At 45.7% G+C, this 12,867-nt stretch overlaps 1 protein-coding gene across 11 annotated transcripts in view; it reads left to right on the top strand.

Moving 5' to 3' along the window:
• The window catches only part of CAMTA1 (calmodulin binding transcription activator 1), a 222,024-nt gene that overhangs the window by 165,785 nt on the left and 43,372 nt on the right, over nt 1-12,867 (top strand). For all 11 annotated transcript variants that reach the window (XM_064678278.1, XM_064678277.1, XM_064678271.1 and 8 more), the window contains 2 exons: nt 1,794-1,947; nt 11,886-12,026. In XM_064678278.1, coding sequence (XP_064534348.1) covers nt 1,794-1,947; nt 11,886-12,026 — 295 coding nt within the window. The remainder of the gene's footprint in view (nt 1-1,793; nt 1,948-11,885; nt 12,027-12,867) is intronic.

Raw genomic sequence — 12,867 nt, 5'->3', positions numbered from 1 at the left:
GAAGCTTCAAACAAGAGTCAGACAGATGTTGCAGTTGCATTTTTCTTTATCAAAACTATCGGCTTTTTGTGTTTAACTGCTTGTTGCACCATCTCCTGCTCACCCTCCAGCAGCAGTGGAGCCCATTCCTCCACCACACCGAGGAGGCAGGTGAGGTGCCCTGACATGGCAGGAGGAGCCAAGGGGCCTTGCCCAGGTCAGGGACAGATGGCAGTGCCTTCGACTCAGCTGCGTGGGAAGGGAAACAGCTCTGCTGGGACTCTGGGCACTGGAATGACGGGCTGCTTTCCAAAAGGCACGTTCTCAGAGCCATCTGCAGCCCAGTCCAGGGCTCCCCTCCCTGCCACCCCAGTAAAGAGCTTCTGCTGTGGCTTGTCCACTGTCCTGGCACCGTTCCCACGTGGAAGTTACATTTGTAATTTTTCTTTTAGTCTTTCACATCTCTCTTGCTCTCCTGGTAGGTCACCACAAATAGTGATTCACTGCTGATTTTAAGTTTTCCAAAACACACCTATTCTCTTCATTTTTCATCAAAACATTTCAGTTCGCCAAATAGATTGGCATTCATGAGATTTGTCAATCTGAGGTCAACTTTTAGATGTAGACATAAGGAACAAACCTGTTAGATTTGTGTTTATTTTATATGTTTTTATATATAAAAACTATACATATACTATATATAAAAACTATACTCCCCTGGTTTCATAAACAAGTGCTCCTATTAGCACAACCTTTGCACGTGAATGATATGTTGTGTTCTCTCTACCCCTTGGAACAGGGCTCTAACAACATTAATGAAACATTAGAGTTTTAATTACACCATTATCCTATTTATTTTTATAAATAATTCCAAAGCAGTCATTAAAGTTTGCGAACTTAGGAGTAAATGACTTAAGGGAAAGAAATCAGCTCCTCAATCTTGTTATTATCTATTGTACAATCTCCCTGGGATGCTGCTGGGGAACTGGCGGAGTTGTTAGTGTTGCTGTTGTTAAGATGATTCATTTGCTCGCAGGGTGGTAACACGGCTCGGTGGGAGGGCACCGCAGTGCGTCACGGCGGGGTTGCCTCCCCCTCGCAGCCCCTGGGAAGGTGTGTGGGGAGAGGAGAGCGTGGATCAGCCTGCGGGAGCTGGTGCCTCGCTGTCCTCCTGCAGCGGCTTTGCCAAGGGCTCTTGCAGTCCCCACCTTCTGCAGCTTGCTGGATTCATCGCAAAGCTGCAACGTCTTCAAAAGACAAGGAATTCCAGGCTTGACTATGAAGAGGCCATCGTTGACGCACTGTAATATTGTTTGTGAGCCTCCTCGGCTCTTCCCCGCCCCTTTCTGTCACTGTTTGGAGAGTGTGGCTGTTCCTGATGTTCTCAGGCTACTTTCTCTGTATTCAAAATAGCCCCGATGTGGACCAGAACTGATGGAAGCATTGGCTCATATGAACCAAAGGTCCCTTAAACCAAAACAAATTACCTGGTATTCATTGTAAGTGGTGTTTGCAAGACTCTTGCAAGTATTCGGTGTTGTAGAGTTTGGAAAACAGGTTGAATTTGAGCATACAAGGGAAGCAGGAGAGTTGCAAGCAAAGAGCCCTCAGGATGGGGGAATCCATGTGCAAACTGTCATGTCTGTCTTTTGCCACCTCTTTGAAAGAACAGCTCTGATCTTGAGGAAATCCAGGACATACTGGGGTCTGATTATGATGTTTTCTATTACAGTTTTAATTAGGAACATAAATGCAGAGAGCTCTGGGCAGGGGAGAGGCCCACTGACATAACTCTTGCTCTGCTCTCCCTGCAGAACCCAGACATCGTGTTGGTGCACTACCTGAATGTCCCAGCCATCGAGGACTGCGGGAAACCATGTGGCCCCATCTTGTGTTCAATAAACACCGACAAGAAGGAATGGGCAAAGTGGACAAAAGAGGAACTCATTGGGCAGCTCAAACCAATGTGTGAGTACCTGGAGCCATCTTTGCTTCTTTGCTGTATATTTAGAGTACGGTGTCTCTCACAGCCCCCAACCATCTCTGTGAAGGAGTCATTTGTCACCGTACAACTCGGCTTGTGCCTGCGTGCACTTTCTTCCTAATATGCAGTACTTCTGGGATGCATGGTGTGAGAGCTGCTTAGACTGTCCCCAAAAGGGTCCCCTCTGCACACTGGGAAAAAATCGTACCTATGGTCCTGCACTTTTGAGGGCTGTTTGTAGGCATCTACTGACTTGCAAAGATGCTCAGTACTGGCAGGTGGATTCCCCTAAGGGCACTTCATGTTTGGATGGTCAGTGTCAGGTCCCAATGGGTTGCTGTAACTTACAGAAGGCCCCATGGAATGGAATGTTTTGGATGGGCATCATTTCCTACAGTTCTGAACTTGGCAGTCTAAAGAGTCTGCTTAGGTGCCCAGAGTGATGGGGAAGTTTGCCCTCAAACAGGCAGTTCTTTGGACCTCTCAACATCTGCCTTGGTATATAATATTTTCTTTTGCATCACAGTTATATTGTATGCCTTCCCCTGGAGAGCACATTCCAATGTGCACACAAACAACTTTTTGCAATGAAAGATTAGACATAAAGTGGGTCTGTAAGCAAGAGAAAATTAACTGCAGGGGCCACAATACCATATCTGAGTCAACAAATACCAGGTCTGCTTCTGTCCCTGCCCTCTGCCCCTGCCTAGGTGCTGGTGTCATGCCCAGCTTCCTGTAATTGGAGGTCACAGGCACAGAGTGCATCCTGATGTGTCTCTGCCATCCATGAAAGATCAGTCTAATGCTGACCGCACCCTCAGGAATCTGAGTTTGCACCGCTCCTTTGTTGCATCCCGAGCTGTGCAGGCCCATGCATTTCTTTTCTACACAAAGCTGGAGGGCAGAAAGCAAGCAGAAGAGAATAAAGAAAATTACACATTTGCCCCTGGGACTGATAACCTTAGGCAGAAATCCAGGGTGTTGAAGGTGTAGCTGAGCCTGGACAAGTACCTTAACATTAAACAGGAGAGGAAGCGGCAGCCTGTTAAAAAATCTGCAGTGCATCAAGAAAATTATGTGAAAACTACAACGAACTCACCGTAAATTTAATAACACTTGGCTCTTTTATGTCTCAGGAGGGAAGAGTGAAATTCTGCGCAATTATTCAGAGTATATATGCATGTACACGTCTCTGTTTATGGGTACATATCCTGGGAAACACATCCTTAGAAATGTAGCTACAATAAAAGCTTTGGATTCTGATCAGACCTAAAAAACAAGGAGGACATAGATAACTGTGTTTGGGGAACGCAGAGGGGCACCGCTCGCCAAGAAGCCATCAGATTTGGTTCCATTATGGGGTGTGCCATGAAGCTCTGGAGCCAAGAACGTTAGTTTCATCACATTTTTGCATTAATCATGTTCTTTCACAGACTTCACAGTTTGATTGCCTGATGTTTCCAAATTTCTCTGCCCTAAAGCAGATTTGTCAATGACTTAATCAAAGCGTTGTGCTTAGTGTCACTGGTGCAGCAACAGTCTTGCCCCTTTACCTGTTTTGTGTTGCAGTTCACGTTTTATTCCTGTGGACTTGGAAGCTGTGGGAGGTTTTTGTTGATGCTTTTGTTTTCTTGGTTGCTGTTTCTCATAAGAATTTCACATTTAAGACAAGTTGGTGATGATACAGGCAGGGTTTGTGTGGAGGTCTGAGGACACTCTACATGTAGGGAGGTTCCCATTTCAGACCACTGATGTCATTCAGGATTAGGGAAGAGAAGCTGATACTAGTTTTGCCTTTGGGGAAAATGCTTCCTCCTGGTCAGAGGCTGGTGGCAGTGTCCAGCTCTTGACTCACTGAGAACACGTGCTTGATTGTTCAAGTCCTATTCAGCCTGGACTGGAGTCAGGTGTTAGTTAAAGCTGTTGACCTCTGTCAGGTATTAAAGCTTTTCTATCAGAATCAAAGGTAGCAGATAGTCAGTGGTGTGGCAGCCAAAGCCTGGGAGCATGTTCTCTTGGCCATGTGTGCCTGGAGAACTAAAAGTGATGTGGCAGATGGCTGGCAGGGTGAGCAGCATCAGTCTTAGAGTCCGAGCCAGATAAATACATCAAACTGGTTTTTGTGAAATGCAGAGAGACCCTGACTGGGATGATCACGGAGCTTGTTTCTTGTATCTATTATTCACTCAGCTCCCTCTTCCTTCCCTGCCACATCATCCCAGAGTCTGTCCAAGCTTCAGCAAGTCTTCAGCAGGCATCAGGGACAGGCACTGGCTCCCAGTACCAGCCTCGTCACCTCCGTGAGCAGAGCAGGGCACTGAGGTCTGGGTGCCAGGAGGTGGCTTCTGCCCTGGTCCTAAAGGAGACTGCTGAACCCAGAGGGAGCTTCTTGGCTGGCTGCAGGGATGGTGTTTCCTCTTTCTGTGACTACTTGCACAGGTGGTTATGGATTAGAACCACCTTTCTGGAGTAGCCATACAGCTCTGAGAGCTTTGTGAAAACAGCGTTAACTTGTTCTAACATAGCTGGTGTGTGAACTAATTAAGAGACTGAAATGACCCCAGCTGAACATCCATGAAAGGTAAATGCTGCAGATGCTCTGAGGATTTGAGGTTTTTTCAACACCTCCAGCTGAGTTGAGACTGTCAGTAATTAATCAGCCTGACTTCAGTTTTCATGGCTTTGGATTTTTGCTTTAGTTCTGATGTATTTGTCACCTGCCTTTGCACTGGGACATCCCTGATCTCCTGATTGTCCTTTCTGGACTATCACTGTCGGTTTGTCAGACCTCAGTTTGACAGTCCTCGAGACTGAAGCAGATGAGCCTGGAAGGGCTGCATACACATTCGTGACCTCCCACAGGATCATTACTCTCTCCTTCCAGGCTCATAGATGAGGCTTCTCATCTTGGAGGTGTCAGCAAAGGTCAGGGAGCGCAGGGAGGGCTGTGACACCTCCTCTGATGGCAGACCTGCAGTAATCCAACTGTTGGGAGCATCCCAGTTGGGTGTCTGAATCAAAAGATTTGTTGTGTGTGTTGCTTTGATATGGATGCAACCTTTGGGGACATTTATGCAAAGTGAATAGCTATAATATATGAAAATTCTGCAGGAATGTTGTCCGAAACACCTGTAAGTCATTTCAGGATGCCTGGTGTGAAGAATGGGCCTCTATTTGGCATTGCTTTCAATTTTCCCCCCTCTTGCGTCCCATTATAGTCTTGCTTTGAGATTTCTCTGAACAGATTAGCAGATGTCCTTAGAGGCATCTGGTGGTAAAAGCAAATTCAGTGGCAGAATCCAACTCAGCAGAATTCTGTATATAAACTCCATATGATCAGCAAATTGTGGGCCAGCTCATGTTGGGGGTTTCTCCAAATCATCCCCTTTTGGCTCTCTCATCCTTCAGCTGGCAACGTATGAGTTACAAGCTCACAGCTGGTACTACGTTGCAATCCTTTTTCCAGGTCCACTATAATTAAGAGCTATCTTCCTTTCAGAGAAAAAGTTTTTTCATTCCTCTGCTGCACAGAAACTGAGGGCTTCTGTTTGTGCCCCCTGCACGCAGCCACAGCTGGAAAGTTTCACGTGGTGCCAGTCAGAGTCGATGCCTCTGGGCATGGCCCAATCTCACCTCTTTCCAGAGTCCCCAGTTCTGGGGGGGGGGAACCAATCAGGGCCCCTGGAGGTGACCTGAACCTGCGTCCCCTTATTGTTGCCACTGGAGATGGCATCAGATGCCTGCAGCCCAGAGTGAAATTCAAATAGCAGCAATCAGCATTAATATGGTTTCAAGAATTGAGTTGTTTTATGTTGACTTGATTTTATATTCAATTTCAGTAATTGGGTTTAAGAGGGGGTTTATATTTAATCTTAAGAGATCAGTTGTACAAAAGTCTAAATGGGATGATTTTTACATTCCCCAAATGGTTTGTCAGAGCTCCAAAGTGCCCCTCGATGGGGTCAGCTTAGTTCAGCTGACCGCATAAAAAGCAACATGGATTCTTTAAAAGACTTTGGTTTTAGTAATGCTGACATCCGGTTTTACTGCAATAGGTTGAGTTTTTATTAAAAAGAGAACACAATAGTAGGTGCTAGATAGGCTTTTATATCCCACCAGCCACTTGGACTTCGAGTACCTCTGTTCACATTGTCTGCATGGCCAGTATGAGCCACCTGCTCATTTAGCCACCTGCTTGTCTTCTCTCATCTTCTCACCAACCCTCTAATTATTGCAGGTGTGTGGCTCTAAACAGGGGTCCCATGCAAGAATTGCAGTTCTCCTCTCCCTCTGAGATCTGCAGTGTCCTTCGTGTCCCCAGAGGAAGCTTGTTCCTGTGCCTTTATGGGCCACTCTGTAGGAAACGTGGTTTCCCTCATGGGCAAGTTTTACCTACTGTAGAAACTTCTCTGAAAGAACAAAATAAGGAATCACGATTCAGTTGGTGCATTTCAGCTGCATTTGGAGACACAACAGTGAAATAATCCCACTGAGTATTGACAACAGTCCAGGGCGAACCAACCATTAGCAGTAATGGAAATCAACTGGCAGAAACCTAAACCAAATAGTTTCCTGTCCCCCTAAAACTTAGATATTAAACCAGATGCAGCAATTGCCGAGCCTCTCTGGGGAGACTACGGGCACCCCAGCCTTTGTTTCCTGTTCTTCTGTAGTGTTTTATCTGCCCTCTCAGCACTTGGCTGTAGGCGCTGGCAGACTCGGTTCTAGAGCAGCCGCTGAGGGGGAACAGCCGCTGAGGGGGGTCCGCACCTCGCTGGCAGCACCACCGAGGTGTGGCAGCCCCGGGAAGGGCTGAAGGTCCCCTCCGTGCAGGCCATGCTTATGAGGACTTTTTTCCCCCAGAATGGCCCAGCAAGACTTATGCTAAAAAAAAAAAAAATATACCGGAGATATTAAAAACAAGTGACAGAATTAACGCTGGAGAAACCGAGAGGCCTCGCCGGGCCCCGTGTGGGGTCGCGCGGGCCGGGCCCGCCGCCTGTGCCTTATCCACTGGCGCCACCTGGCGGGCACCGCGCGCCGCTCGCGCTGCCCTTGGCGGAGGAGGAGGAGGAGGAGGATGGCGATGGTGCCCTTGAGCCGCAGGAGGAGGATGGCGATGGTGCCCTTGAGCCGCAGGAGGAGGATGGCGATGGTGCCCTTGAGCCGCAGGAGGAGGATGGCGATGGTGCCCTTGAGCCGCAGGAGGAGGAGGGCGATGGTGCCCTTGAGCCGCAGGAGGAGGATGGCGATGGTGCCCTTGAGCCGCAGGAGGAGGATGGCGATGGTGCCCTTGAGCCGCAGGAGGAGGAGGGCGAGCACCGCACGGAAGGAACGGGAGAGCTGTGCGAGAGAGGTGGCTTCGGCTCTGCTTCTCCATGGGCGAGCAGCCTTGGACTTCAGGTGTCTGTAAATAGTGGTAGGAGTCCCACTCCAAGTAGCTTCAGAAGAGTCGTGTCCCGCTGGTCCCCTCCAAGGGATGTTGCACCGAGTGTACTGCCCACTCCCTGTGTGCATCCCTCTGCATCTGAGCAAACCTTCAAGGGGAGGGCTCGCTTTGGAAGACAGACAGCCCTTTGCAGAACAACTGGAGGCAAAGCACCCGCGTGAGTCCGTGCAAAGGCAATAGCATTGAGGGGGATGTCCTGAGGAAACGGTGCCATCCCCAGCAGTGAGGCTCAGGGAACCTGTCCTTCACAACCAGTAATGAGTGAAAATGGAAGGCTGGAAAATCAAAGCTGAATGAGTGTGGGCGTCTGAGTATGAAAGGATAAATCTAATGGAAATCTCTTTCAGCCAAACTGAGAAATCAGAGCAAGGCCTTTACTTCTGTCAACACCAACGCAGCAAAAATTGAAGGGACAAGGCTGCCATTTCCAATTGACCATTGCCATGGAAACACCTCTCAGTGTCAAGACCTGGTGGAGCAGGATGTGGGCAGCAAGTTGGGAATGGGCAGTTGGACAAAGGACCCGCTCAGCCTTCCAGCAGCACTTTGGGGATTTTTAAAAGCACTTTTTCTCAGTCAGGTGTGGCCAAGGGTAGGACTCTGAAACCTGGGTTTGCAGCGGGCCGTCAAGATACATCGAGAGGGAGAGGCAAACAGAAACCTAACCTTGATGATTCCAGATATTCCAGCTTTATCAGTCCAACTTACCTGTTTCATGTGGGAGATCTTGTTGTTACTCAAAAGACAAAAACTTGTCAAATGGGGGCAGAGAAGCAGCACACAGGGTGTAGGAAATAGCTTCATCATGTAGCGTACATGTATATGTGTGTGTAAGCTGTGTTGGGGTGGATGGTACAAAAGAGCAAGATCTTTGGAACAGAAACAGGAAGCATAAAATGTTTGAAGTGGCAAAGAGAAACATCTAAGAGCATTCAGAAAGGGTGAAATGATCAGATTTAAATGTGGGAGGGTGTTTTAAAGACAAGTTTTGCTTACGGTGGAGAAACCACAGAGAGAGAAACAGTTTTAGCTGTTGATTGTGTTGGGTCTAGAATGAAGGTGAGACAGTGAGATAGGCTTGAGGTGATGGGGAGGAGGAAAATAACTGCAAGACAGGAGGACAGCAGAAGAAGGAGGCAGAAATAGCCAGGGGGTTGTAAGAAATCTGGACAATCCTATGTTTCTGTGTGCAAGCTTCCCTTGGCTTCTGAGCTGCCTTTTTGCTGGTAATCCAGATCATTTTTCATCCCTTTGCTCATGATGGTTGAAGTCTTGACAGCACTAATGAACAAGGAGCTGCTGGGCCACTATTTTTGTCCTGTTTTATTCAAAAGGGAAGAAAGAGAAGAATGGTGAGAGCCCATGCTCACAAAAAGAGGCTGGGGGCAGTTCTGCTGGGAGCAGCATTAGCTCTCTGAGTAGCTTCCTGCAGCCTCACTTCTCGCCTTTGAGCACCCAGTGAAACACCAGTAACTCTCCCTGGCTGCACTGCCTTGTGCTGCAGGCACTGCTGCACAGAGGGTGTGGTGGCAGGAGGAATGCATTGCTGCTGTAATGCAGCAGCTTTTAGATCCCTCCATGCTATTACCGAAAAGGAAAGTGTTGAAGCAGTTCAGAGCTTTAATTTTAAATTATCAGGAAGTGCAGTAGGAGTCTGAACAGGAATCCGGATTAAAATACTTCCCAGAATTTCTGCTAAGCTTCAATCTTTTTTTTTTCCTTTTGTATTCATACATTATGGCTATATTTAGTCAAACATAGCTCTGCAGCGGTTTCGGTTTTTGAACCACTAAAAACCAGGAAGAGTGTGTGTGTATGCTTTTTATTAACCTTCCTTTCATAATGCACTTTCTTCCCTATAGAAATCTCCTTTCCTGCTGATTCATTATGTGTCAGGAAGCCAAGCGTGACATGTTAAAAGCCATCTTGATAGTGTTTGGTATTCAGTACTAACAATTCACCAGGCACAGGAGTCTTTCTTTAAAAGGGGGAGGAAGAAATCTGCATATTGGATGTGCCAAGATAGTGGATAATTTGCATTAAGCATCCAGACATTCTTTTTTTGCAATCTGTCACCCTTCACTGCCTTTTTATTTTATAACCTTATAGTATACAGGGAGCATAAGTACTAAAAAAAAAGTGACACCACATGGACAGAAGCTGGAGCCGGAGCCCTTTAGGATCAGCTGGAGCAAGGCTAGAGAAAGACCTTTCCTCAGCAGCAATTGATCCTTGATGGGACTTTGCTATGCTGAAAATAATGGGCATGGTCCATCCGTTATGTCTTGGCTTCCAGCTCACAGCTTGATTCAGACTTAAGAACTGTCATTGTGAATACACAAACCACGAGTCATGATTCGCTTCCCAGACTCGCCCCCATGGTGTGTTGCTCATCCCAGGATTTCGCAGCAGTAGGGAGCAAACGCTGCCATCCTGCTGTAAAACAGACTTTCTGTACCCAACAACACAATGCGAGCTCACTTCTTTAGCAAAGCGTTTCTGAAGTAACCTCTGAAGAAATGACTTAATGCAAACTTTCTCAGTAATAATTACAGTTCAATAACTTTATGTCATATAGCCAGAAGTATCCAAAATACCTCACTGTCAATGTATCTTTGGCAAAACTGCTATTTGAACATCACTTACTAGGCATAATATCACAGGTGAGAGAATAATGTACCTTAAATAATAAAATGGATGTGAGTGGAGATAGTGAAGTGGCAAGTGTATATAACTTAAACAGATATAATAATAGAGATGGAGTGTTAAGAGGAAATTCAAAACTGTGAATGTACTAGAAAGCAAAATCTGTTGGGTACGATAACAATAAATGTGGTTGTGAAGCAAACATAGAGGGACTCATTACTAAACTATCTGCAGCACTTTAAATAGTGATATGAGGAAGAATACTTGTAAACCTTATTTACAGTATTTCTACAGGTTACCCAGCCTGGCCAGTAGAAATATGGATTCTGTAATATAAAACTAGACCAAGACAAGATGCAATTAGGCAAAGTGACATCAATGGGTGATGAGGGAATACAGCAACAAGTAACAAAAAAAGCAATAAAACTGCTTCCCAGAGCAGATCCAGGAACTCTGTTCCACCGGCAGCGTGTGTGACACACTAAATGAGCAGCATCGAAGAGAACAGGAGATTCACATGATGTGCCACCTCTGTGACCATTAATGACCATGGTCATTAGCTGTCATAAACATGCTTTCATTTGCTTCTGATATTCTTGCATGACATGAAGCTGCTTGCAGCTTGTGCCCCAGCCCTGCAGATGCTCCTGGCTGTTTAGGGAGTACCAGAACCTGCTGCTGCTAGCATTTTATCCCCTCACATCAGGGACCGTCACCATTCAGGGATCTGTTCATTTACTACAAAGCCTAGGTCTGTGGGACTTTTAACTTTCATTTGGTATATTCTGATTAAGGATTTTAGACCGCAACATGCAAGGAATGTGCCTTGCTTGACTATGGCAAGGACACTCCTGAAAAGAAGCTGCCAGGCATGAGAACACCTTGGAAATGATGTTACCAGGCAGCACTTTCCAAAATCTGCACATGAGCTCTGATGCACACAAAGGATAAATAAATAATACGCACATATAAATTGCTTAGAGAGACATTAAAGGAGACAGAAGATGCTTTGAGTCAGTTATTATGGATAAAATATTTTATAAGTGCTGTTTCCATTGTAAGTCAGGTTGCAAATATCACTATTATGGGAAATTCTGCATCTAAAAAAAATTCTGAGAGGGAGCCTTTATTCAAATCATGTATCTGCATGCAGTTTAGCATTCTTATTTAAATAGCTATCAGGCCCAGAGAGTACTCAAGAAAAAAACCTTCAGTTTGCAACATGTTCTGCAATATCACCCTCCTGTCCGTTTTCGCAAATTACTAAGAGGTTGTCCAAATCTGAAGAGGAATTCACACAGTGTCTGTTAGTCGCTCCCAAAAAATGAGTCAGTCTTCACTGCTGCCAGCCAGGATCTGACAATGAAGACCTGGCAGAAGGTTTGCATGTGCTGTTACACTGGTGTATTTTGGCTGCTGCTTTTACTATAAAGCTGATTTTGTTTTCATATTAGACAGAAAACGGTTCCAAAATGCTCCTTGGAACTGTACTGTTTTACTTCAATGCAACCAAGTCTTTTGTTGCTTTTGGGTTTTCAGTGAAGGTTCCAGGCACTACAGGGATAGTCTTTGCAGGTGCACAGTCCCTGTCTGCAGCAGACTGAAAAAGAGCCAGATACTCTACTGAGGTGTTTTTCCTTGGTATGTACCTAATTCAGGAATTGCATTTGGAAGCTTATGAATACCAAGGAGCAGAGAATAGTAAACCATTACTGTTGCTTTTTACAGGTCTCCTTCAGTTCTGACAAAAAGCAGCAGGAATGGTTTTTGATGGTTCTGGTGTGGTTTTGAAGTTTCTGATGGGAAATTTTACTGTTCTCTTTGCAGTTCATGGCATTAAGTGGACATGCAGCAATGGCAACAGCAGTTCAGGGTTCTCAGTGGAACAGCTCGTGCAGCAGATCCTCGATAGCCACCAGACCAAGCCCCAGCCTCGGACACACAACTGTCTCTGCACTGGTACCTTGGGTGAGTACCTCGGGAGGGCACAGAACATTGCTCAGCTTCATCCAAACTGGCAGCAGGGTTTGTAGTACTGAGGTGCTAGTTCTAATAAATGCCTTCCACATATGACCTGCTCAAAAAGGTATGTTCTTTTCTACATGCTCCAATTCTGTTACCAAAGCCTCAAAATCCAACACTCTTCCAACTTCACCCTCTGAATTCCTTGCCCTGCAGCGCACTTTGTTGAAGAAGTCCTCAGGTAGTTAATTATAAAGTATCACTGGGATAAGACAGGTCTTATTTAGGTATCATGAAAATACAGATTTCTTTCCTGTTAAAGGAGATTACTTTGTTTTGAATAAGACTACAGCAGCAAGAAACAACATCCTTAGTGTTAGCATTTTATACAGATGGGGGAAGCTAAGTGATTCACTTTTCCAACTCTTCTGCTTTATAGCCACCCCTTTCTACTACTTTGTTCAACTAAAGTATATGACACATTAACTAGTCTTTAGCAAAACTTATAAAGGAAGGCTGTCAGTGCTTCAAAGGATTTATTTTTTCTTCTTTTCTTGAGCAGTTGCATTATACAATCAAGACTTTAATAAGAATGATGACCTCTGAAATACCTGAGTGTGGATTAAAATTCACCCCTTAAGGCTCAGCATTTGATCCAGGCTTGCAGATCTGAACATGAATCCTTTTATGCTTCCCTTTGATGTTTTGTCTTGTGCTAAGTCTTCTCAGTGCTTTTTAACATAACAGTATTGCTTTGTTTTGTAACGGCTTGCACATTGACACACACATTCCCAATTCCTTACTGTCATCCACAAATACAGCAGTGTGAAAGCCTTTTCCTTGTTCC

The sequence above is a fragment of the Pseudopipra pipra genome, chromosome 22 (genome assembly GCF_036250125.1).
Source record: "Pseudopipra pipra isolate bDixPip1 chromosome 22, bDixPip1.hap1, whole genome shotgun sequence".
NCBI classification, from domain to species: domain Eukaryota; kingdom Metazoa; phylum Chordata; class Aves; order Passeriformes; family Pipridae; genus Pseudopipra; species Pseudopipra pipra.
Note: the sequence above shows the minus strand (reverse complement) of the source record. Positions and strands in the feature narration are given on the sequence as shown.